The following is a 26,713-nucleotide window of genomic DNA, read 5'->3' on the forward strand; positions in this document are numbered from 1 at the left end:
TCTTGATCCTATCTTGCAAGTCTATAGTCACCTATTATGTGTTATGATCCGTTAACCCTGAAGTGACAATAATCGGGATACTTACCGGTGATGACCGTAGTTTGAGGAGTTCATGTATTCACTATGTGCTAATGCTTTGTTCCGGTACTCTATTAAAAGGAGGCATCAATATCCCTTAGTTTCCGTAAGGACCCCGCTGCCATAGGACGGTAGGACAAAAGATGTCATGCAAGTTCTTTTCCATAAGCATGTATGACTATATTCGGAATACATGCCTACATTATATCAATGAACTGGAGCTAGTTCTGTGTCACCCTAGGTTATGACTGTTACATGATGAACCGCATCTGGCAACACCCTTTGGCTTATTTGGACCCTCATTTTCTTTTGAAAAAGCAGCAACATGAGAGCTGCCGTCAGGCCCGGAACAACGATGAACCGCCTTCCATTTTACAGCAAACTCCTCAAAAGCGTCAGAATGAGGTCTCTTTTTCCTTCATCTTTGCTTTCATTACTGAATCTATTCTTTTGTATTACTGACTTTATTTTGCCTTTTGCAGGAGGTTTCTCGCTCTTCTGGCGACTCATCTCAGACCCAATTTTCGGCCTTTAAGACTGCCCCTAGGTAAGGAAATTTGTTATCTTTCCTGTATCCTTCAAACTCCATCATTGTACTAACTGTCTTACGAAATCTCTTCTTAGTGGCCAAGCCAAGTCCAAGAAGGCCAAGGTGATTAAACCGGCGGAAGACCCGTCAGTTCTTGCACCTGAACCGGCCATGCCAACCTCTCCTCGAACCGAAGCACCTGAAGACCCAGCTATTGACACTCAATTGGACCCTCCTGAGCCGTCAACTGATGATACCGTTGTTGATCCCTCTACCGCCAGATCATCCGGTTTAGCTAACCCGCCAACATCCTCTGACCATGATGTTCTGATCACTGGCCATAGATTTGTTGAACCGGGGACCCCTACTGTGCTAGCCTGGCATACTGCGAAACAAGAAGCCTTGGAGAAGCAAAAAGTCTGCTTTGATGTCTCTCACTACACTCATCTGAGTGCTAGTGACATACTGTCTGGCTATCTTAGCCATGTTCATTCCAGCCGTGAGTCAGAAATTGAGATGGTCAAGCAACTGCAGTTGAAATATGAGGTGTGTTTCTCCAGTTTACTTATACTCTACCAGCCCCCAAGTCTTCAGATAATGAATTCTTAATGATCTGTAGACTTTATGATATAGATTGATATTTTCCCTCTAAGTTTCCAAAAGTCCAGCAAAATAGTGTAGACTTCACCTGTAGTCCCCAAGGGCCGGCTCAATTGATCAAAATGAACCGGTACTTAACTTCAGAACTGTCCCAATAAGCATTTCAATCCGGCTTAATATTGAGAAATTTTCTGAATATCATACATTAGCCCCCAAGTGCCAAGTGCTGTTACTTTGTAAGGCACTTGGGACTTGAAATATATAAGAGTCATAAAAAATTGCTTTGACAGACATTTGCCCCCAAGTGTCAAGAGGTATTGCGGTGCATAGTACTTGAGACTTGAATCTTAAGTTTAAGCTTTGACACACCTGTGTACGTTTTGCAGAACGCCCTATCTGAATTGGGCTCTCAATTAACTGATGCAAAGACCCGGCTGGCGGAACAAGAGACATAGATCAAAACTGCTGACACTAAACTCCAACTAAGTCTTTCTGAGACAGAGAAATTGAAGACCACTTTGAAGACCAAGAAGAAATCATGGGCCGAGGAAAAGACGCTGCTAATACAACATGCTGAAAAAGTTGAATCGGCTCTTGTGGAGGTTACCACCGAGCTTACCGGTTTAAAGAGCCGGGTGTCTCAAATGGTCACCGCCATCTTTGGTAAGTTATCTGTGTTTAATCACTTATACCTTTTTTGACCCGGAATATGAGCCGCCTGATGAGCCTCTGTATAAAAACACTTCGTGGTCCACGAAGCAAAAATCTAAGCCAAGACAGCGTGACCAAACTGAAGGAGGTTTATACATTAGTGGAGCAATTGTATACTGGCGCTCAACGAGCACTTGCCACCATCTCCCCTGCCAACCAAGGACCCAATCGGCTGAGCGACATTTTTAAGAAATTGTCAATCTTACCTGCCAGGTTCCAAGAGGTCAAATGATCCTGCGCCAGAGCCGAAGCCTTGACTGCTCTGAGTCGTTCCTAGGCTTGGGTGCCAGATCTAGACCCGGTGGATCTAGCTAAGGGGTACCCTACTGTGAACGAAGACGTGAACCCCTTTGAGCAAGACGACTTCATTGCCTGCGTGAGGGGAGTTCAACCTCAAGCAACTATTCTTGGAGATGAGACCAACATTGACAAGTATCAGCTGGGTTTTGATTTGGAGAATAAGAAGATGGCGACTCCCTCTTACAAGGTGACAGATCTGATCCCGCCGGTTCGTCAACATACATTTGCTCCAGAAGTTGATCCGGCCGGCCTGATTGATGATGACGCAAAATTCATTGCCGTGAACGGCTTTGACTGGTCTAATCCCAGCTTCCAATTAGCAGATGGAGGTGAACCAACAAGGGGAGAGTGATAACCATCTGGTGGGCTCTGTGAAGCCTTGTAATAGTTTTAGTTTGAAACAATTGCATATTTTGATTATGCCATCGTGCATAAGATGCCATGTGTGACTCTTGCTCCTGATGTCAATATATGCGTCACATCTTATGGTTAAACCTGTAATACTTCAGCTCTATTTCTGTAGAAAAAAGAAAAAAACTGGTTTGGCGGTTTAATAACCGAACGGGTCAGAACACCCGGTACATGACCAATAGTTTTATCACTGTATCCTTTGCATTTGAGTCACCAGTTTATATGACCCGGGTGATGAGTTTGATAACTCAGTCTTTCTTTTTGAGAAGTCAATGCTTCTATATGCCTGATGACTATCATGCCTTGGCGGCTTGTTGTCAAATAATCAAACCGGTGAAGACCGTGTTGATCAGTTAAATTTGAGACCACAAAGATCAAAATAGTATAGTTCAAACAATATAAACTAACTTTTTAACTGAAAGTTGGGGGTTTCTGATTCGAATACGATCAGTAAATCGGACCAAAGGGGTTAGGCTAAGATTCGAATATGATCATATAGCCCCCAGTGGCTTTGGCGTTGCGCCAATCAAGAGGGTACCGACAGCTATGTTCTCTTTGGTTCGAATACAACCTATGTTTGAACAGGAAGCCCCCAAATGATCTTGAGAGGTTTTTAACGACCCTGATTCGAATACGATCCAAGTTGGACTCAAAAGGGGTTAAGCTATGATTCAGATACGATCAAGAAGCCCCCTAGCGAGTTTGGCTTTGAGCCGATCAAGAGGGTTATGACGGCTATGTTCTCTTTGGTTCGAATACGACCTATGTTTGAATAGGAAGCCCCCAACTGATCATGAGGTTTACAGCTAGATTCGAATACGATCATAAGCCGGACCAAAAAAGGTTAAACTAGATTCAGATATGATCAGCTCCTTAATGGTCTTTTTAAATAATGAAAATTGTAAAGATATATAGTATTTTTAAAAAGGAAAGGTACAGAGGTCCTGCTTTATTACTTATCATATAGTATACAACGTCAAAGTATGTACGTAACGAGAGCTACTGGCTCAGGTGTAGTATGGCCGAAGTTGAGCAATGTTCCACGGCCGGCGGGTCTCCTCCTCCAACTTACGTGAGTCTTTGTGCTCTCGAACGTCAATGAGGTAATATGACCCGTTCTTTAAATTCTTGCTGAACACAAAAGGTCCTTCCCAAGGCGGGGATAGCTTGTGTGCATCGGACAGATGATACATCTCCAATGTATCTATAATTCTTGATTGCTCCATGCTATATTATCTACTGTTTTGGATGTCTCTGGGCTTTAGTATACACTTTTATATCATTTTTGGGACTAACCTATTAACCCAGCGCCCAGTGCCAGTTTCTGTTTTTACCTTGTTTTAGAGTATCGCAGAAAAGGAAAATCAAACGGAGTCCAATTGACCTGAAACTTCACGGAACCTATTTTTGGATCAGAAGAAGCCCAGAAGACTTGGAGTGCACGTCAGGGGACCTTCGAGGAGGCCACGAGGTAGGGGGCGCGCCCACCCCCTGGGCGCGCCCTCCACCCTCATGGGACCCTCGTGGCCCCCCTGAAGTACTTCTTCCGCCTATATATCTCCATATACCCTAAAAACATCCGGGAGCACAATAGATCGGGAGTTCCGCCGCCAGAAGCCTCCGTAGCCACCGAAAGCCAATCTAGACCCGTTCTGGCACCCTGCCGGAGGGGGAAATCGTTCTCCGGAGGCCATCTTCATCATCCTGGTGCTCTCCATGACGAGGAGGGAGTAGTTCTTGATTTGGCACGATCTTGATGTATCGCGAGCTTTGCTATTATAGTTAGATCTTATGTTTCTCCTCCCCCTCTACTCTCTTGTAATGAATTGAGTTTCCCCTTTGAAGTTATCTTATCGGATTGAGTCTTTAAAGATTTGAGAACACTTGATGTATGTCTTGCCGTGCGTATCTGTGGTGACAATGGGATACCACGTGATTCACTTGATGTATGTTTTGGTGATCAACTTGCGGGTTCCGCCCATGAACCTATGCATAGGGGTTGGCACACGTTTTCGTCGTGATTCTCCGGTAGAAACTTTGGGGCACTCTTTGAGGTCCTATGGTTGGTTGAATAGATGAATCTGAGATTGTGTGGTGCATATCGTATAATCATACCCACGGATACTTGAGGTGACATTGGAGTATCTAGGTGACATTTGGGTTTTGGTTGATTTGTGTCTTAAGGTGTTATTCTAGTACAAACTCTAGGGCTGTTTGTGACACTTATAGGAATAGCCCAACGGATTGATTGGAAAGAATAACTTTGAGGTGGTTTCGTACCCTACCATAATCTCTTTGTTTGTTCTCCGCTATTAGTGACTTTGGAGTGAATCCTTGTTGCATGTTCAGGGATAGTTATGTGATCCAATTATGTTATTATTGTTGAGGGAACTTGCACTAGCGAAAGTATGAACCCTAGGCCTTGTTTACTATCATTGCAATACCGTTTATGCTCACTTTTATCATTAGTTACCTTGCTGTTTTTGTATTTTCAGATTACAAATACCTTTATCTACTATCCATATTGCACTTGTATCACCATCTCTTCGCCGAACTAGTGCACCTATACAATTTACCATTGTATTTGGGTGTGTTGGGGACACAAGAGACTCTTTGTTATTTGGTTGCGGGGTTGCTTGAGAGAGACCATCTTCATCCTATGCCTCATACGGATTGATAAACCTTAGGTGATCCACTTGAGGGAAATTTGCTATTGTCCTACAAACCTCTACACTTGGAGGCCCAACAACATCTACAAGAAGAAGGTTGTGTAGTAGACATCAACAGATCCTGGATGAGCCGGAGCTCCAAGTCACCTTCTTGAAAGGTCCTGGACTTAACCTAGCGGCTGTGATAACATCGCAGGTCCTGTTGATAAATTGCTGATCGAGCCGCTGCTAAGTCTCTCTCCTCATCTAACAGGTCAAGTGCATCCTGTCGAGCTTGTTCATTATCAGCTTCAACGTAAGCCGCCACGCGGGGCGAGTCATGATGGATGTCACTGGGTAGTACTGCTTCTGCTCCATAGACCATGAAGAAAGGTGTATAACCTGTAGACCTATTAGGAGTGGTGTTGATACTCCACAACACTGAGGGTAATTCCTCTACCCAACAACCCGGCGTTCGTTGTAAGGGAACCATAAGCTGGGGTTTGAGACCTTTTAAGATTTCCTGATTTGCTCTCTCAGCTTGACCATTAGATTGAGGGTGAGCTACTGAAGAAACATCAAGACGGATATGCTCTCGTTGACAAAATTCTTCCATAGCACCTTGGGACAAATTAGTGCCGTTGTCAGTGATAATGCTGTGTGGAAAACCAAAGCGAAAAATCACCTTTTTCATGAACTGAACCGCCATGGCCGCATCACACTTGCTCACCGCCTCTGCCTCAACCCACTCACTACAAGAAATATGTCAACTTGTGACCACCACTATTGGTCATTGTATGGTCACAAATTTCCATTTGTGACCTTTTTGTGACCAAAAACATAAGGTCAAAAGCTGGCCGTCGTAAACTGACTATAGCGACCTTTCTTCTGGAATGGTCGTAGACGTTTATGACCAAAATACGTCTACTGTGGCATTTTGGTCACTAGCAACCTCCCCAGGCCACGTAGGCATCCAACGTGGCAATCTGACGTGGCACAAGATTCAGCCCGGTCCAATTCGATTTCTACATGGGCCTAGCCCAACACTTCGGCCTTTTTACTGTATTTTTCTATCAATTTTTGATCGGCTTCATGGGCCAAGCCCAACATTGCAGCCTTTTTATTTTCTACGCCTTCGGCCTTTTTGCTTCCATTTCTTATTTGGGCCTTTTTACAATCCATTTTGGACCAGGTGTGTTTTCTTTTGTTTTCTTTTGCTCATCCAATTAGGTCCCACTTGTTAATTTTCTTTTGTTTATTTCCACTAGTGAAATGGGACCAGGTGTGTTGTTTAGGTGCCACACGTCAGTTCTCTATTTGTGCAACAACCAATAACTTGATTCAAACAGAGCCAATAACACATAAATTTTCAAACAACAGCCAAATAATGGCAGGTAGTTTACAATCATGGCAGTACAAATCAGGTATTGAAATATAGAATACAGCTAAATATTAACATGTCTAGCTCGAGAGAGCTAAAGCACATTGTTGGGTGCGAGTTCTCTTTAGGATTCTACTCCTGGAGTTCCTTGTACACAAACTTTTAACGAATGAAGGCCAAAATCTACGAGTTATAAATCAGAAAAGTTAGGGAACATAATCAAGTGTAGCCGTGCATATAACATTCTCCTAACAATGAAACATTGCTGCAGAATTTGAGATCTAATAAGAAACCATGCATATAACATTCTCATAACAACAAAACTGAGATATATTTGGAAAGGGCAAATGACAAGTATCAACCTACTGCTAGATAACAGAGCAAACATGTCAAAATTATTCAGATATCCTACTGTGTGTGTCACATTATACATGCATCAAGCTTCAGGCCATCAATTTTAGGACGAGTAGATACCTAACTTCATGCCGATGATATGGATGGGGCTGCTGTAGAACATCTGGTAAGCATCATCTTTGACGCTGAACGTTGCAGATACTTGTCCATTTAGTAGTCTATCATGCGCTCCTGCCATCGCGCCAGAGAGGTTATGATAAGTCTAAAATACTATTAGCAGCCCACAATGCTAAAAAGGTGCTCTAAGATAGTGAACTAGTGGATATCACTCAAGTAAACTATTTTACTCCTTACATACAACAGTCAGGAATTAGTACAGTTGTTGAAGCAGGAGTAAGCTGATCATATAACATAAGAGTCAGGAATTCTATGCTTATTTTTAAGAAAAAATGATACAAGTTAAGAGTTTGTTTAATAGTAGGTCTAAGAAAATAAATTGTGCATTTGGTGAGAATATAGCAACAGATTAAGAGCATATTGTTCAGCATCACACAGATAGTAGAAACATGCTACATGAAGCTATTTGCATAAAGTAGAGAACTACAAAACAAGCTATTGACCATCCTACTGGTAGCAAGGACATAAAGATAATCACTTAATAAGATAAGAAGCAGACATGAATCACATAACTATGTACAATTCAATATCCCAACTGAGAGTAAACATGTATTCAATATTTCCTGCATTTCAATACATGCACGACAGATTCACAGCAAAACTATATATAGCTGTACAAACATGCATGAATAGGAAAGCAACCAAACTACAAGAACATATAAGGAAACAGAGGGAATCACTATAACCTATGGAGTGACAAGCACATATATGAACTCAAAGTAATGCCCAGCTGGACCAAAAGAAGCTGGATTAGTCAGAAGCTCATATATGAGCCGTGTCATCCAGTCCCGCAGCCACCAACTCGCGCCGCTCGCCGCCGCGGTCACCACCTTCATTGTCAACACGGCGGTGCTGCCAGACCTGCAAAAAACAGAGGAGGTGTTTGGAATCAGGCGACGGAATAAGGCGAATGGACATCACACTTTCCAACTAATTAACTATAGCATGCTAAAGAAACATTTCATTAACAAATCTGATTCAGGAACTAGCTTATTGAGTATGACAAAAATGCTTAGCATAAAAATCATTTCAAGAAATGTTGTAGTAGCTAAAAAACAAACTAAGCTATACCATTTCAGGAAAATGTGTAAGCTGTTCAACTTTTCTGACATTCACTCCAGCTGCTTCCAAACTTGACGCTGTACCACCAGTAGGGACCCATGTTACTTGACTAGTTGTTCAAACACATGGGGCCCTAATCGAGTATATCACCGGATAGAACTAGACAACAGATACAAAATGTTCTCAAAAAGACAGAACATTAACTAGTGTGTGCGGTACAGTGTGCCTAATGATTTAGTCTGCAGGGTTTAGATGCTACTAGTACACATGAATCCAACCACTCTGCTTCTACATAGTCATCAGGCTGTAGGGTCTCATGACTTTTGTTCATCAGTCCAATAGCCTATTTACACTAAAACCAGCGCTACAGCAATAATAATCACAGGGAAGCCGGTTTGGTTACCTGTTGGCGCAGCCACGGCCCCAGCCCTGCAGCACCTCCATGAACTCCTTGGTGCCCGAGCCCGCGATGGTGCCCAGGTTGTTCACATGGTCTGCCACTTCAAAACAATCATCAGAGAAAATCGGTCTTTCCATAGAGGAGAGAGCATAGACTCGATCATCGGCCTTGTGCCAAATCCCCCGCGCCTTCCCGTGACGGCCTTCACAACAATGACCTGCAAGCAAAACACACCAAAAACTAAGTCACACATGCATGCTACTAATCCACTGTCATGTAGTTGTTTAGTTATTATTTTAGATTAATATGAATAATTCAATATGTATTATCTGTTTTAAAAAATGAAGTAAATATGTTATTCTAGACTATTGTTTCAAACAAATATATTAAAATGTTAAATTTAACATGCTAGAAAATTAAAGTAGAGTGCCCAACACACACAGTGTAAGTAAGACTAGCATATAGTAGTTTGTCTTGTACAGAATGCTTCTAATCTAAGTAAGCATGAGAGTGTACGTGTTGGAGCTCCCTCGGCATCGCTGCTATCGTGTTTGACCAATGAAACAAAAGGTTACAGGGAGCTTTATTGTAATTGTCATGCTTTGTTGTAACTGGATTCACTATTTAGTCACAGGAATACAACACAGTTCAAGAAATACTCCACCAAAGACAAATCATAAATTAAACTACTGCAAGCAAGAAGAGGTACGAAGAGGGAACTACTGCTTGCAAGCACTACTGCTTGCAAGTCCCAACTTAACAACATTTATCATCAATTTAGTTAATCGAAGATGCTACTCTAACTACTCCATTTTGCAAGATGCCACTTAACTATCAGTACTGGAGTAATCGAATGTGTTGCAAGATGCTACTCTAACCAGATGCTCCAAGTTGATACTCCAAGATACTGCAAGCAGGATACTGCAAGCAAGTTCATACTCCCATAAGAAGATAATTAAGACAAGAATCTGTTCCACACACACTGTTCATTCGAGCCTGTGCTCTCTGCAAAACTTGAAATAGTACCACGCGGACGTCCAACCAGCGGTAGAGAGGTCAGCCATAGCACAATAGACCTAGAGCTACAACCTGACAGTAACAATAACCGCACAACACAGCCATTCCTCACGCATGTGACTGAAAAAGTAACAGAAATTCGTTTAACGGTGCTCTGGTAGGCGTACCTCTCGCCTAAGCTACTCATCTGTGTCATCGCCATCTGCCAACTGCTGGTTCGACAATGTGCTCTCTACAAAACCTGAAACAACACCACACAGACATCCAACCAGTGGCAGAGAGGTCAACCACAGGTACACATCACACCAAACCAATACCGCGAAATCACAAATCTGACCAAGAAATCCAGGGCACCTTTCTCTTCGTCTGAGGCCGGGAGCGCCTCCCCTGTCCAGTCCTTGGGCACGAGCGGATCCTGCACACACACGAATGCACCAAAAAATAAAAACATCACCGCCTGGGATCGAAGAACGAAGGAACAGAGGAGCCGGACGCGAGGGACAGGGAGAGGGAGAGGTGGGGTTGGCTTACCCGGTGGACGGAGGCGGGGCTGTCGGGGCCGGGGCGGCGGCGGAACCAGAAGAGGAAGTATTCGACAAGGAAGGTGTCGAAGAAGGCCACCACCGCCCTCACGAGCGCCTCCGCACACCCGCACATAGAGCTCCTCGAAGGAGAGACTTCGACACGGTGCTTGACGGGCTAGATCTTGGGGATGCGCTTCCGTCGCCGCCCCTTCCTGTGCGCCCACGCAGCGGCGATCCGCCCTCCCTGCCTAGGGTAGGGGCCGCGGACGGTTGGTCTGGCCGGAGAGGATGAAGGTCTGGAGCGAGTGGAGCGTCGGGGAGAGGAAGGGAGGGGGTTGGGGTGGCGATGCGGTGAGGAAGGGCGTGGGGGAGGCCATGGATGCTGATGGAAGGGCGCGGGGGATGGCGCGGGGGTGGCGATGCGGTGAGGAAGGGCTCGCCGGTGGAGCTGATGGGGAGGCGGCGGTGGCGATCTGGAAGGGGAAGGGAGGAGGGGTTTGCGGTGGGGTGGAGATGGGTAGGGGTTTGCGGTGGGGAATGGGTGGGTGGATGGATGGATGGATGTGGGATGAGGAGATGGATGGATGGATATGTGCCATGTCATCGATCCATGGCACAAACGTCTCCACCAATCAGAATTAAGCGCATGTAATTGTATTTCTTCTTTAGTTTCTCTTATATATTTTCTCATCAATGTAAAGAATATATCAAATATTTACTGCAAAATGGCACCATTTCATTTTTCAAAAATATTAGACCATATTTATGTCCAATTAACCAGATGATTGTGTGTTAAAAACTTTTCATCAACCTCCAACATGTCAAATTTGAACTACCCCCATCGCACAATTTGCTATTTATTTTTTCCAAAAATCATTTTTAGATACAAAAGTATCTATTTAATAAGAGAAAGACCAAAAGTTTTTGTAGCTTCAACCACTAGCTAGGAACGGTCATGCCCGTCGTTTTGACCGCATTTTGAAACGGGTATGAAAAATTCAAAAAAATATAAAAATTTGGAAAACCTTCGCATTGTGTCATTATATGTGGCAAAGTTACCAGGAAAAATAATAAATTTGTAATATGATAATTATTTTGAAAAAGTGTTCTCAGAAACGAGCTATCATGTGTGGAGATCAATGACTTTCAAGCCAAATGATCAATCTTATGCTCATATTCATGGCATAGTTTGTTCAAATGATCTGATATTGTGCACAAGGATGCATATTGGAATGACAAACAATGTTACCTAAGGAAATTTTCATTTTGTTTGGACGAAAAAATAATTTTCCATTTTCTGAGTGACAAAAATGGTTTTTTTGTGAAGAACCTACCAAATATTTGCTGCAAAATTAGACCAAATCAATTTTCTAAAATACTAGGCCATATTTAATGCACAACTGACAAAATGGTTGGGTGTAAAAAGTTTTGATCCACCTCTCGTGAAAAAGACAATTTTCCGCTGATTCAGTTGGAAGCTGGTCAACTTTGAACTGTAGCTGCCTTCTAGTTTGCTCTTTATTTTTTCCAAAAATCATTTCTAGGTACATAAGTATCTATTTAATCAGAGAAACACAAAAAAAATCCAAGATTCAACAACTAGCTAGGAACGGTCATTCCCGCCGTTTTGACCGCATTTTGAAACGGGCATAAAAAATTAAAAAAAATTAAAAAATTGGGAAACCTTCGCATTGTATCATTATATGTGGCCAAGTTCACAGGAAAAATAATAAACTTGTAATATGGCAATTATTTTTAAAAAGTGTTCTCAGAAACGAGCTATCACGTGTGGAGATCAATGGCTTTCAAGCCAAATGATCAATCTTATGGCCACATTGATGGCATAGTTTGTTCAAATGATCTCATATTGTGCAGAAGGGTGAATATTGGAATGGCAAACAATCTTGCCTAAGGAAGTTTTCATTTTCTTTGGACAAAAAAACCAGTTTCCATTTTCGAGTGCCCAAAAGGAGGTTTTTTTGTGAAGAACCTACCAAAAAATTGTTGCAAAATTGGACCAAATTATTTTTCTAAAATACTAGGACATATTTAATGCACAATTGACCAAATGGTTGGGTGTACAAAGTTTTGATCCACCTCTCGTGAAAAAGACAAATTTCCGCTGATTCAGTAGGAAGCGGGTCAAATTTGAACTGCAGCTGCATCATAGTTTGCTATTTATTTTTTACAAAAATCATTTCTAGGTACATAAGTACCTATTTAATCAGAGAAACACCAAAAAAATTCCAAGATTCAACCACTAGCCAGGAACGGTCATTCCCGCCGTTTTGACCGCATTTTGAAAACGGGCATAAAAAGTTCAAAAAAAATCAAAAAATTGGGAAACCTTTGCATTGTGTCATTATATGTGGCCAAGTTCCCAAGAAAAATAACAAACTTGTAATACGGTAATTATTTTTAAAAAGTGTTCTCAGAAACGAGCTATCACGTGTGGAGATCAATGGCTTTCAAGCCAAATGATCAATCTTATGGCCACATTCATGGCATAGTTTGTTCAAATGATATCATATTGTGCACAATGGTGCATATTGGAATGGTAAACAATGTTGCCTAAGGAAGTTTTCATTTTCTTCGGACGAAAAAACCATTTTCCATTTTTCGAGTGCCCGGAAGGAGGTTTTTTTGTGAAGAAACTACCAAATAATTGTTGCAAAATTGGACCAAATCATTTTTATAAAATACTAGGCCATATTTAATGAACAATTGAAAAAAATGGTTGGGTGTAAAAATTTTTGATCCACCTCTCATGAAAAAGACAAATTTCCGCCGATTTAGTTGGAAGCGGGTCAAATTTGAACTGCAACTACCTCATAGGTTGCTATTTATTTTTAAAAAAAATCATCTCTAGTTACATAAGGACCTATTTAATCACAAATACATGGTTTGGTGGCGATACGTGGAGGTTTGGGCGGTGGCCGAGGGCCCCAACTCTAGAGCGCGTAAACTCGCATGCCCGTCGCGTGGTCACCGTGTGACCGTAATGTTGCCATGTGTTCTGGGCGGCCTAGGCATGTCTAGTGGGTTGGGCACTCCCCAGGTTGGTGCTAGGAATAAAATTACAATATAAGATTCTCACGAGGAGACCGATCGATGCTCAAACATGAATTAGCAGCCAAGTGTTTGATTAGCGGTATGGGAAATGCACATGGCCAATGGGCGTGAGTTTTGGCTGAGGATGATCATCTACTAAGGAGAATGTCTTCACAAATTTTGAGCTCAAAAGGAGGATCCTAGGTGGTACTTGCTTTGCAAAGTACCACGCTGGACAAAAATATGAATGTTGAAGCTGGGCTCAAAATAATGAATGGAGTGAGCTGAAATTTTGTGGAGGATGGTTATTTGGGAATAGGAAAGCATTGTAGAAAATTGATACCATTTGGACATGCCAAAGTAGTACTTCCTTCACAATGCTCTTCTATGGACAGAAACTTGGGAAAACTAGTGAGAGAGATTGGATGAATGAAATGAGCTCAAAATTGGTGCAGGTAAGTTACTTAGGTATGGTCATGTGCTGGTAAATTTTCAGATCATTTGGGTAAGCCTAGCTAGTACTTACTTCACAAAGCTTCTCTCGAGGTAGAAACTTTGGAAATTTCCCGAGAAAGATTTACTAGGAAAATTGAGTTGAATATTATCATGTGGCAATGATTCGGGTATGGAAGAGTGCCCAAAAAGTTTGAGGGTAATAGGAGGGGTCTATATAACACTTGCTTTGCAACGTGCCAATTTGGCCATAAAATATAAATTGAACCTGGGCTCACATAGATGATTTGACTGAGCTGCAATTTGGAGGAGGGTGATAATTTGGGCATATGAAGGAACTATATAAATTTCATGTCATTTAGAGATATAAAAAAGGTACTTCCTTCACAATGCTTCTAGGTGGACAAAAACTTTGGAAATTTGCCGAAGAAGATTTGCTAGGCAAATGGAGCTGAATTTTGTCATGCGGTAATGATTTGGATAGGAAAGAGTGCCCAAAAATTCTGAGGGCAATCAAGAATATATAAATAGCACTTCCTTCATAAAGTGTTTTTGTGAACAAAATAGGAAAATGAATATTGTTGAATTAGTTTTGAACTAGGCAAGGAAGGATTTTTACATATTTGATGAAGATATGCCCCAAAGAATTTATGAGATTTTTTTGGGAATTTTGGGAATGATAGAAATATAGGTTGCTTCACAACCTAGGGCAAAAACTGCCAAATGGACAGGACACATAGGCAAAACTGATGAGATGGTGCCTAGTCAACACAACCCACCACAATCTACAAGGTTATGACCATCTATATTAGTCATTAACAACTAGAAATAAGGCAGCGGACTAGCACTGTTTGCTTTGTGACCATTTCATGTAAGGAAATTACGACCTTTCTGACCAAAATGGTCGCAATGGTTTAGGGTTTGGAGCCCCCTGAACAGCTTTTGACCAATTGCTCTAAAATGGTCATAAATTTATGACCAATTCTTCGAGGGTCACTGACAGAAGGTCATAAGTTGACATATTTCTTGTAGTGACTTTGTGAACTTGTCAACTGCCACTAAAAGATGTGTCTTTTCATCTTTGGACCTTTTGAAAGGCCCAACCATGTCAAGTCCCCAAACTGCAAGCGGCCAAGTGATTGGAATCATCCGCAACTCCTGAGCCGGCACGTGCGCTCGTCGTGCAAATTTTTGACATCCATCACATCTACTGACCAGATCCTCTACATCAGCATGAGCCGTCAACCAATAAAAACCATGACGAAAAGCTTTGGCCACAAGAGACTTTGACCCGGCGTGATGACCACAATCCCCTTCATGGATCTCACGAAGTATTTCTTGGCCTTCTTCAGGAGAAACACAACGCTGAAACGCTCCAGTGACGCTGCGATGGTATAACTCTCCGTCAGAAATCGTCATTGACTTGGACCACCGGGTTATCTGGTGGGCCAAGGTCTCATCCTCAGGTAACTCGCCCCGGGTCATGTAAGCCAAAAATGGTACTGTCCAATCTGGAATGACGCGAAGAGCCGCGACCAACTGTGCCTCCGGGTCAGGAAGGGCCAAATATTCCTCTGTAGGTAACTTCACAGATGGGATATGCAAAACATCTAAAAAGGTGTTAGGTGGCACCGGCTTACGATGATATCCCAACCGGCTTAAGGCATCGGCCGCTTCGTTCTTCCTATGGTCAATGTGTTCCACTTGATAACCCTTAAAATGTCCTGCAACAGCATCAACTTCACGGCGATAAGCCACCATGAGAGGATCCTTGAAATCCCACTTGCATGAGACCTGTTGGGCCACCATATCTGAATCGCCAAGGCACTATACCCGGCTCAGACTCATTTCTTTAGCCATCCGAAGTCCATGGAGCAAGGCTTCATATTCAGCTGCATTGTTAGTGCACGAAAATATCAATCGCAACACATAACAAAATTTGTCACCTCGCGGAGAGGTTAAAACAACTCCAGCCCTCGAGCCTTCCAACTGTCTAGACCCGTCAAAATGGATGGTCCAATACATGTTGTCTAGCTTCTCCTCTGGTATCTGCAATTATGTCCAGTCATTAATAAAGTCAACCAATGCTTGAGACTTGATCGCGGTGCGTGGCACATATTTCAAACCATGAGACCCAAGTTCAATGGCCCACTTGGCGACTCGTCCGGTGGCTTCTCTATTTTAAATAATGTCTCCCAGAGGGGCAGAGCTAACCAAAGTAATTGGGTGACCCTGAAAGTAATGCTTGAGCTTCCGACTTGTCATGAACACCCCATAAACCAATTTTTGCCAATGCGGATATCTCTGTTTGGACTCAATGAGCACCTCACTGACGTAATAAATCGGCCGTTGAACCGGATGTTCCTTTCCGGCTTCCTTGCGCTCGACAACAATGGCCGCGCTGACAACACGTGAATTAGCAGCCACGTACAACAACGGCTCTTTCTCCACTGGAGCAGGGAAAACCGGCGGCTCAGCGAGCTGTTTCTTCAAATCCTCAAAAGCAAAGTTAGCAGCGTCACTCCAGACAAAGTCATTCGTGTTTTTCATCATCTGATACAAAGGCATGGCCTTCTCCCCTAACCGGCTTATGAACCGGCTTAAGGCAGCGACGCGACCCGCCAGCCGCTGGACGTCATTGATGCACACTGGTTTGGCCAGAGACGTGATTGCCTTAATTTTCTCCGGGTTAGCTTCAATACCTCTATTAGACACCAAAAAGCCCAAGAGTTTGCCAGCTAGGACTCCAAAAACACACTTGGCCGGGTTAAGAATCATCTTGTAAACTCGGAGGTTATCAAATGTCTCCTTCAGATCTATTACCAAGGTTTCTTCTTCTCTGGATTTCACCACTATATCATCCACATAAGCATGCACATTACGCCCAATTTGATTGTGAAGGCAATTCTGTACACACCGTTGATAAGTCGCCTGGGCACTCTTAAGCCCAAAGGGCATAGACACATAGCGGAAGGCTCCAAACGGAGTGATGAAAGCTGTTTTCTCCTGGTCCTTAACTGCCATCTTGATCTGATGATAACCTGAGTATGCATCCAAAAAACTCAAACGCTCACAACCTGCCGTAGCATCAATGATCTGATCAATACGAGGGAGAGCAAAAGGGTCAGCCGGACAAGCCTTGTTCAAATCGGTGTAATCCACACACATACGCCAGGTGCCGTTCTTTTTAAGTACCAGCACCGGGTTAGCCAACCACTCTGGGTGAAAACTTCAACAATGAACCCGGCCGCCAAGATCCGGGCCACCTCTTCTCCGATGGCCTTGCGCCTTTCCTCGTTAAACCGTCGAAGAAACTGCTTGACCGACTTAAACTTCGGATCAATATTGAGAGTGTGTTCAGCGAGTTCTCTCAGGACATCTGGCATGTCAGAAGGTTTCCATGCAAAGATGTCCCGGTTTTCACGGATGAACTCGATGAGCGCGCTTTCCTATTTTGGATCCAAGTTGGCACTGATAATGAACTGTTTGGATGAGTCACCAGGCACAAAATCAACAGTCTTGGTGTCATGAGCTGACTTGAATTTCAACACCGGTTCATGCTCCGTAGTTGGCTTCTTCAAAGATGTCATGTCTGCCGGGTCAACATTATGCTTATAAAACTTCAACTCCTCTGTCGCACAAACAGACTCAGCGTAGGCGGCATCCCCTTCTTCACATTACAGGGCTATTTCCCGGCTCCCATGTACTGTGATGGTCCCTTTATAACCTGGCATCTTCAGCTGTAGATACACATAACACGGTCGAGCCATGAACTTGGCATAAGCCGGCCGTCCAAACAGAGCATGATATGGGCTTTTGATTTTTACCACCTCAAAAGTTAACTTCTCAGCCCTGGAATCATATTCATCCCCAAAGGCTACTTCCAGTTTAATCTTACCAACTGGGTATGCCGACTTACCAGGAACAACACCATGAAAAACAGTGTTGGACTGTTTGAGATCTTATCAGTCAACCCCATCCGACGAAACGTCTCATAATAGAGGATCTTGATGCTACTGCCTCCATCCATAAGCACCTTAGTGAACTTAGATCCACCAACTTGAGGTGCCACCACCAAGGCTAGATGACCCGGATTATCAATCCGGGGAGGGTGATCTTCTCTGCTCCACGCAATACGCTGTTCTGACCACCTCAAATAACGTGGAATCGCCGGCTCAACGGCATTGACGGCCCTCTTATGAAGCTTCTAGTCCCTCTTGCATAAGCTAGTGGTAAACACGTGGTACTGCCCACCATTCAACTGTTTTGGGTTACTCTGATACCCAGATTGTTGTTGCTGATTATTTTGGCCGGGTTGCTGATTATAGCCACCCTGGTTACCCAGATGGCCTTGATCGTGAAAACCGCCTCCGCCTGACCCGGCGCCCGGGCCCTGAAAACCGCTCCCTCCTGAACCGTCGCCAGGTCCGTGGCTACCATCAAACATGTTGGAATTTTTAAATGCCTTCATGATTGTACAGTCCTTCCACAGATGGGTAGCTGGCTACTCCCGGGTGCCGTGTCTTGGATAAGGCTCATTCAATAGCTGCTCGAGGGTGGGACCTGACCCGCCTGACCGAGGAGGTTGTCTACCCTTGCGTCGCTGGTTGTTGCCATGTGTATTGGTGTTAGCCACAAACTCGGTAGCCTTACATTTATTACCCCCTTGATTCGCCGGATTATGCTGGTGACCCTTGCCGTTGCCATTCTTCTTTCCCTTCCCTGTTTTTTCTTCATTAGACACGAGATCCTTGGTACTGTCAGAATCAGCATATTTGACCAAAGCCGCCATCAACTGGCCCATGTCATTACAGTCACGCTTGAGCCGCCCCAGCTTCTGTTTCAGAGGTTCAAAATGGCATTTTTTTTCTCCAACATTAATACCGCCGAGCCGGCATCCAGCTTATCAGATGAATGTATTATCTCCTTGACCCGGCGCACCCAATGGGTCGTGGACTCACCTTCCTCTTGTTTACAACTAGTCAGGTCCATGATTGACATGGGTTGTTTACATGTGTCCTTGAAGTTCTGAATGAACCGGGCCTTTAACTCCGCCCATGAGCCGATGGATTTGGGTGGCAACCCTTTCAACCAAGTGTGAGCCGTTCCGTCCAACATCATAGTGAAATACTTAGCCATTGCTGCATCGCTGACCTCCAATAGCTCCGTCGCCATCTCGTAACTTTCAATCCATGCCCCAGGCTGCAAGTCGGCCGTGTAATTAGGCACCTTGTGAGGCCCCTTGAAGTCTTTTGGCAAGCGCTCATTGCGTATAGCCGGCACCAGGCAAGGGACACCTCTGGTTCTCGTGGCCACTCCTGCCTCGGTGAGGTTGCTGGATAAACCAGAAAAGCCTGATGAGCCGCCTGCTCCGCCTCTTGCCGGATTCTCTCTTGATCCGCCAAATTAAGGGCTCCATCCTGCACCGACTCATGCCTGCGTGGCTGGTTGCGGCGTTGAGCATTGCTTGACATAGCGACTGAGTCCATATGTCTGCTATAGCTTGGGCTCTGGCTTGGGCGAGGGGTTGAATGGATTCTGTCTCGACTATAAGAGTACGCATCCTGCTGTGCCAGAGCCGTCTGAAGAAGTTCTCTTACCCTTCACGTTTCAATTGCTGTCGGAGAGTCACCTTCCATCAGAAGAGCCGCCAGACGAGCCGATGTAGCAATGAGATTCTCCAAAGGGTTCGAAAAGTGACCTGGTGGTATTGGCGTGTAATGAGGCGGAGCGGTATTCATACGAGGTGGTTCCATGGCCCGCGGTTGAAACGACGCCCCAGCCCCGGGTGTTGCGATCTGATTTGCCTCCGGCGGGTTACTTGCACCAGCTCCGGGTGTGTGAAAAAGGTTCCTAGGATCGTACGCCAGATGGAGACGTGACTGCGTTTTCTGGTGCCTTCTCCTCATGACCTTGTTTGACGCGTTCAGATCCACCGAGAGCCGGAAGGTCTCCGCTTGAAGCTGCTAAGCTCGGGCATCCAAAGCCGCTCGCTCCGCGGCCATCCTGACCTCTTCAGCCGCTAGATTCTCCTTGGCCTGTGCCATCACTTCGCGCAGCCGTGCCACCTCCGCGTCATGCTGAACCTTATCCGCCAGCTCCATTACATCAGTCAACAGGGCTGTCAACTTATCCATGAGGTCCATTAGTGTCTGAGCTGGGGCGCGCGGGGTCTCCTGACCCGGCTGCTGCCGACTCGGAGGTTATTGCTGCCGCTGCTGTGGAATTCTGACCGGGTTGAGTGCCAGCCATGAAAACTCCGGCCCGATTCGGCGGCTCAGAGAGGTTCGGAATACTGCTGCCATCGGAACAGCCCCCAAGCACGCCATCTTGCAGCTGATACAAAGAATATGTCTCGCCTGACGACTCACCGTCGGAACAGATGGCCGTCTCACCACCGTCCACGGATCCTTCGGAAAACTCACCTCCATGGATGCAACCTACAAAGGTCCGCTCTACGGCGGGTTGGGCCCGGGCGGATCTCACGCGCTAAGCCGTCTCGATGATGTTGGTGCAGACGTCCGGCTCAGGGCCCGATTCGCCGATCCGGCCGATGAAGACATGAATTCCGCCGAAGGGGACCCGGTATCCGTACTCAATTGAGCCGGCCTCGGGGCCCCAGCCTTCATCGTCGATGTAGAGCTTGACGCGATGACTCTTGGTCATCTGGCCCACATCGTATCCCTTGAGCCCTTCGAAGTTGCCCTTCAAGAACTCAAATCCACCGTGCGCTGGCCCCACGGTGGGCGCCAACTGTCGTGGAATTGTCACGGCAGATGTCCTAGCAAAAGGACTTAGTCGTAGGGCCATCGTAACTAGGAAGCTTAAAGGGGTTAATCGGGGCAAAGGACACGCGAGGTTTTATACTAGTTCGGCCCCTTGCGATGAAGGTAAAAGCCTACGTCTAGTTGTGTTGGAATTGCTGGGGTTTCGAAGACTAGGGAGCGAATATGCTTGTCCTGGCTTCGAGTTGTTGTTTCTTGCACTAAGCCGCCGCCGGGTCGTCCCCTTATATACACGGGTTGACACCTGGCGGCCTACAGAGTCCCGGCCGGCTCATAAACGTGTCCGGCTCGGTGACGTCTTCATATGCCTTTCCTTACAACCTTTCTTTACATATGGCGGTTTACAATATTGGGCCTTTAAGCCGCCTAGGCTTTAAGCCTTCTACAAGTCTTAATAAACTGTCACTTCGAATATTACTCGGCTTCTTTTGTAACCCGTCATTAGGGTTGACCCGGCCCCTTCTGGGCGGGTCATACCTGGTAGTTATAATCCCAACACGTATCAATAATTACAATAAGAAGTATTTATCTAAAAGAACCCAGTGGCACAAATTTCATGTCCTCACATAAAATTTGTATTCATAAAACAATTCGTTCTCAAAGATTAATCTTAAAGAATCAAAATACACCTTTTATTTACAAAATGGAGTCAGTACATTATCATTTTGTTCCTCCTTGCTCTACCCAATACACCCATTTTGTACTGTATGAATGAGAAGAGAAAATTGAGAATTTTGGTAACACATATTGCCAGTATTTTTCATGGACAAATCACACATAATATCCTTGTCTACATTGCCACCCTCGTCCCTCGGCTATGGTACTTGTATCGCCAGACGCAGACGAGGAAGTAGCCAAAATTTAGTGTCGCTGCCACCGCCAATGTCCAATACACGTTGTCTAGCCTCCCTTGGTCTATGTTCCCCGGCAGCCACGCCGTGACCCGCCTCACCACGTCTACGAACACCGTGCTTATGTAGAACCCCATCGCGATGAGCAGCGGCGCCATGGCCGTAGCCAGGCTCCGTAGCATCTTGGGGAATTCCAGGTAGTAGAAGGCCATGTTCCCAGGGAAGTGCAGGGCCTCTCCGGCCCCGACGATGCTCAGCGGGAGCAGGAGCCACAACACGGACATGGGCGCACCGGGGTGTGCGCGCATGCTGCCAAGCCTCCGGCGCTCCACCAGCGCGGCGGCGACCATGCCTGAAACGTTCACCACATGGCCGAGGCCCACGCGCTGCAGCGGGGACGCTGGGGTGCCGGTGATCCTATGCCAGAGAGGGAAGACGGCACGGTCCAGGACCGGGGTGGCCACAATGAACCCGACGAGGGAGCAGACAGAGATGGCCCCCGCCGGGATGTTGAAGTGTGGTCCGAGTGAGCGGTCCATGGCGAGGGCCTGCAGGATGATCATGCCAAGCATCACTCCGATCGACACACTCACCATTATGCCGGACGACCACAGTGGGAAGACGCTGAGGAGGGACTTGAGGTCCTCGACCTGCTGCACCGTGCACAGCCGCCAGGCGCCACGGCCTGATTCACCCCGTGAGCTGTCGCTTCCAGTTGCTGCAGTGATCATGGCAGCTCGATTCAGAAATGTGCAAGAACAAGATACAATGAACGATTAACCAATCCAGAGGTAAAAAGTCTCCTGTTCGGGAAACAGCCAACTCCCTACGTACCTTAAGGTTTTACTTGGTGCCCTGTCGCTGCCGGATGTCACGAAGGCGCCGTCTCCTACGTTGTACCGCACACCACCATGTGCGTCGACTTGGACGCTACCCTTGCACACTGCAGCCACGACGACGCGGGCCAGGTCTGTGTAGGGGCTGCCCTTTGTTACGGGCATCCGGTAGTACCGTGCGCCCAGAAGAAGCATCACCAAGCTAAACGTCGATGCGGCGAGACAGACACCGAACCCCACGGCCCATGACACGCCGTCCTGGATGTAGACAATGGCCGTGTCCCCAACGATGAAGGAGCCGTAGAGGAAGACAAAGTACCAGTTGAAGAAGGTGTCCTGCTCGTGCGTGCTGGCGAACTGGTCCGCACCCATTGTTGCGATGTTGAAACGTGTGCCTCCGGTGCCAATGGCAAGAAGTAATATGGCGGCATACAGCACGGCAAGTTGCCCTGGGGATCCGTGCTGGCACCCAACGGTGGACGACGATGTGCAGTGTGGTGGCCGCAAGGATGGCAACGCTGCGGTGAGCATGAACAAGACGAAAGCCTGGATAATGACATACTAGTTAATAATGCATGATCTTTATAGTTGTATTGCTAATGGTTTGTTCTTCTATTGCGCAAAAAGGTAAAGAATGCTGCAAACAACTAAGTGACTATGGACTAATTATCGCATTCATTTTGTTGTAATAAGACAGTGCCGGTGTTGCAAACATACAAAGGTTATGCTGCAATCATGTTTCCTTTTTGTTATGGTCAGATGTTATAGTTAAATGACGATTTATTGCTATGTTGCAAAAGTGGAACCAAATATTGGCACCATGAAGAAGAATTGTCGCAGTGAGTTATTTCTCCAGAAGCTAACAATTTGCAAATTTGTTTTTGCACTGTACAAAAATTGATATAATAATCACTATAAAGTTGATTGTAAACTGGGGGTTTCTCTTTCAAATCTCTATTACCTACAGAAATATTCGTGTGTAAAGTTCCTATTAACAATTCATTCATGTTTTTTCAGGCTGCATAATTTTTTCACTTTGGAGTTTGGATATGAAAGTGATCAGCGAATGCATCCAGCTAGTTGCATGAAACAGAGTTTTTATTATTTGAGAGCATGAGTCAGAGGTCGTATTTGTCATTTTAACGTCGCACAAACGCGTCATGGTCATGCATGCATAATTCTTATGGTTATTTTGATAAACATATAGTGACATGATAGCTACACATCGAACATTGACATGGCTTTCTTACATGACAGGAACATTTCAGTAATAGTGCTACACATCGAACAATGAGTTTCTTTTATTCACCCAAAAACGAAAGGAGAATCCTACAACGGATTACATAAACCAAATGACAGTTAAGACGGTTCAAAAAAGAAGAAAAGACAAGAAAAAAAATCACATTATAAGATGTGGCTCTGACCATTAATTCTTTGAACAGCTACTACTTATATTTCGGTTTCGCTCTGTGAAGGACCACTGTGTCTTACATTTGAAAAGTTGCTATCATCTCTCACTCAAAGGAAGGCTGAATAATAACTTCAAAAATAAAGCGACAAATTCTGAAGATGTAGTTTGGTGTTGTGTTTCTTTCAGGAGGTGGTTGATATATAATCTTAAGAGGCATATTGATTTGAACATGCCTACAAAAATATTTAAGAAATCATCATCCTTTACCTACATATTATCCCTTGAAAAAACCCATTATATCTCCACCACAAAAAGAAGAAGAAAAGAAAATCATTTTATCTACTCCATCCGATCCATATTAATTGTTGGGTCAGAGGGGGTAATTAACTTTTTTTGCGAAAAGGGCGTAATAAATTTGGTAGTTGGCGTCACAGTACTTTGTTGCCCCACTTCTATAGCTTCTATGTAACTCGAAAGGGTAATGCTACGTCTACGTAATAAAATTACGTATATTACGTAAAGGGCAACGTGAATTCTATTGATTGGAGAAGGGGGAGGAAGGGGCCCACCCACCTGAAAATCATTGGGGGGGGGGGGCGAGAATTATTTTAGGCAGTTTACGTAAACACTTACGTAGCTTAACGTAGATGAAGCAACTTCGATCAGGAAAAAGACAACGCAAAGCAAGGCAGATCGAAGACGGATCGTTTGGAGGGTGCAGCAAATTAAATTGGTAGCGGGTCGGACCAGGAGGTTGATGACGGCACCAGCGAGGATGACGGGGAAGGAGCCGAGGTAGGAGTCGGCGAGGACGGCGCCGGCGACGGGCACGAGGTTGAGGGAGCCGCGGGCGACGTTGGCGATCTGCGCGGCGTCGATGCTCTCCACGTTGTACTCCTTGAGCAGGTACACCAGCAGGTTGTTTGTCGTCCCGTTGACGGCCAGCCCCAGCCCCAGCATGCTCCCTGCTCACACAGAGACGGAGCGAGTGATACATACATACGTCTAGTCGTCTACACAGATTGTGTGTGTGTGTGTGTGTGAGAGAGAGAGAGAGAGAGAGAGAGGTCTGCACGTATGTACCGTACCAGCTATGAAGGGGAGAGTGATCCATCCTCCTCGCTCTCTGCCTGGTTTCTCTTGGGCTTCTTCTTGGTCGACGACAGGCTTGAGTTTAGAGTTAGTGGAGCTATCCATCTCCAGCTGCTCTTGATCCTAGGACTTTGGAGTCTAAAATGGGGCTCGAGATAAACCACACTGACCTCCCATGGAGCTACTGGTATATATACACTTGGAGATGAGTATTAGCTTCTGGGGCAAAAGAAAAAAACTACACGACGCCTGAGAGATTCGAACTCTCGCGGGGAAACCCCATGTACTTAGCAGGCACACGCCTTAACCACTCGGCCAAAGCGTCCCATGTGAACAATAATTTTCCCATTCTAAATATATTTATGTCCTTTCGGAAAACAAAGATGTGCGTCGAATAAGTGACGCTGGCTCCTTTTGACACATTATATGTCTGCTACTGTGGAACTTTATGAATGATTATCACGAAGTGCGATGTTCTGTTCCGCACGATGGATGGCAGAGGGCGCTCCATCCGATGCCGATCAATGGATGGAAATGGCATGCACGAATATATGCTAGCTGCACGTACAAAGGGACGCACCCTTGCTCTCTATGCAGTAGCAAAAGCCAAAGCCAAAAGAGTGATCGTTACTATACTTAGTAGTCGCATCTTGCTGATATAACAACTGGATTTGTATTCGCCGCTTGCACGCACGCATGCAACAAAAAATATATGGAAAAAGAAATAATATAATTGATGGGGTTGCTCTGTGGTGAGGCCGAATGTGAGTATGTTGACATAAACATAGATAGTAAGGATCAACTATTGGTTTATGTTGGAAAACAATTCCACATTTTGTAGAATCAAGTATGCACCACAGATCAATATAGAATCTACTACATGGTAAAAACCAATCAGATAGGCGAAGATGAGCTTAGTTGGCTTGCTAGTTTCTCTCCAATATATGTTTTGCAAGTTGTAGTGAAAAATATGGTAAATGGGTTTTTAAGTTTAATTTTGTGCAGAACCTTTTATATCAGAAATAAGATCATGTATACACGAGATGAAACCAAGTGATCAGATGAGTTTATCACATAAACAAATCCAATGATGCAAAACTGTGAATTTGCCACATTTCCATGTTCATAAGTAATCAATGCTAGTTTAATGTCATGGACATGTTGTCAATTTATTAGGAACATAACTTGCATTGCATTTGCAAATTGTACAATTTATACTCCACAACGTTCTATAAATATGCTTACATAATAATATACTAGAAACCACTATAAAGATATTGGTTAGACATTACACTTTATATATGTTTGCCATGATATTAAAATATACACAACACATACATTAATGTTATGTAGGTAATTATACAAATTATAAAAGTAAATATGAAAACTATACTCACTAATATTGTAGTATGACAAAAAAAGATTAAATAAGTACAAAAGTTTGGTATAAAATATTTGTTTTAATTCACCATTTGTCCTCCCTTTTCTATATGTGTGCCTTGCAGCTCCCTCCATCCTCAATCTGCAGCATCGTCGACGTTCATGTCTTTAGGACTGCGTGTAATATGAGTTGAGTTGAGTGGTGTATTTAATTGTGTGGATGATTTTTGTATATATAACAAGCCCGCACTCACTGCTCATTTAGTAATTCATTATAATAAATTAGTTCAGTAATTCGTCTCGATGACATATGTATGTGTCGCAAAAACAAAATGCATTAGAGATTGTGTAACTAGATAGTATGAACTTGAGTTCCATTGTCCTCAGACATGAAGATACTTCATACCTTTGTTAATCAAAAAAGTGATTATATGAACTTGAGTGCTATTTTTGCTCGGTACTAGATAGTATTAACTCGAGTTCCATTGTCCTCAGACATTAAGACGCTTCGTACCTTCGTTTTCTTTTCTCGATGTAACCCACGCATGTACTGCATATTTAACACGAAGTCATCGCCTCTAACGAGGTAAGACGTTCCACCTATTTCTACACACCTTTCTATCTACAACGTAATACTGAGTTACATGCCAATTATGGTGTGG

General features: G+C 44.5%; 1 protein-coding gene, 1 long non-coding RNA gene and 1 other non-coding gene across 3 annotated transcripts; all 3 read right to left on the reverse strand.

Moving 5' to 3' along the window:
- Positions 1-6,747: 6,747 nt before the first annotated feature.
- LOC119328052 lies at positions 6,748-8,035 on the reverse strand. The gene is made up of 3 exons (XR_005158818.1): positions 7,876-8,035; positions 7,133-7,243; positions 6,748-6,841 (listed from the first exon to the last, which is right to left on the reverse strand). It is a non-coding gene; the product is annotated as an uncharacterized LOC119328052 (long non-coding RNA).
- A 13,077-nt stretch (positions 8,036-21,112) lies between these two features.
- Positions 21,113-24,810, reverse strand: LOC119328156 (protein NRT1/ PTR FAMILY 2.3-like). The gene is made up of 4 exons (XM_037601177.1): positions 24,668-24,810; positions 24,327-24,544; positions 22,167-22,714; positions 21,113-22,082 (listed from the first exon to the last, which is right to left on the reverse strand). The coding sequence occupies exons 1-4, from the start codon at positions 24,774-24,776 to the stop codon at positions 21,272-21,274; spliced, it is 1,686 nt and encodes a 561-aa protein (XP_037457074.1). The 5' UTR covers positions 24,777-24,810; the 3' UTR covers positions 21,113-21,271.
- A 104-nt stretch (positions 24,811-24,914) lies between these two features.
- Positions 24,915-24,996, reverse strand: TRNAS-GCU. The gene has a single exon. It is a non-coding gene; the product is annotated as a tRNA-Ser (tRNA).
- Positions 24,997-26,713: the final 1,717 nt, after the last annotated feature.

This window comes from Triticum dicoccoides, chromosome 7A (genome assembly GCF_002162155.2).
Source record: "Triticum dicoccoides isolate Atlit2015 ecotype Zavitan chromosome 7A, WEW_v2.0, whole genome shotgun sequence".
Taxonomy (NCBI): Eukaryota; Viridiplantae; Streptophyta; class Magnoliopsida; order Poales; family Poaceae; genus Triticum; species Triticum dicoccoides.

Excerpts from the sequence above, each read along its gene's own strand:
- LOC119328156 (XM_037601177.1), bottom strand. The coding sequence starts at position 24,776 with ATGGATAGCTCCACTAACTCTAAACTCAAGCCTGTCGTCGACCAAGAA. Across the intron at positions 24,545-24,667 it reads CACTCTCCCCTTCATAGCTG|GGAGCATGCTGGGGCTGGGG; the intron begins GTACGGTACATA and ends CTGTGTGAGCAG. Across the intron at positions 22,083-22,166 it reads GCACCAAGTAAAACCTTAAG|ATTTCTGAATCGAGCTGCCA; the intron begins GTACGTAGGGAG and ends TTGTTCTTGCAC.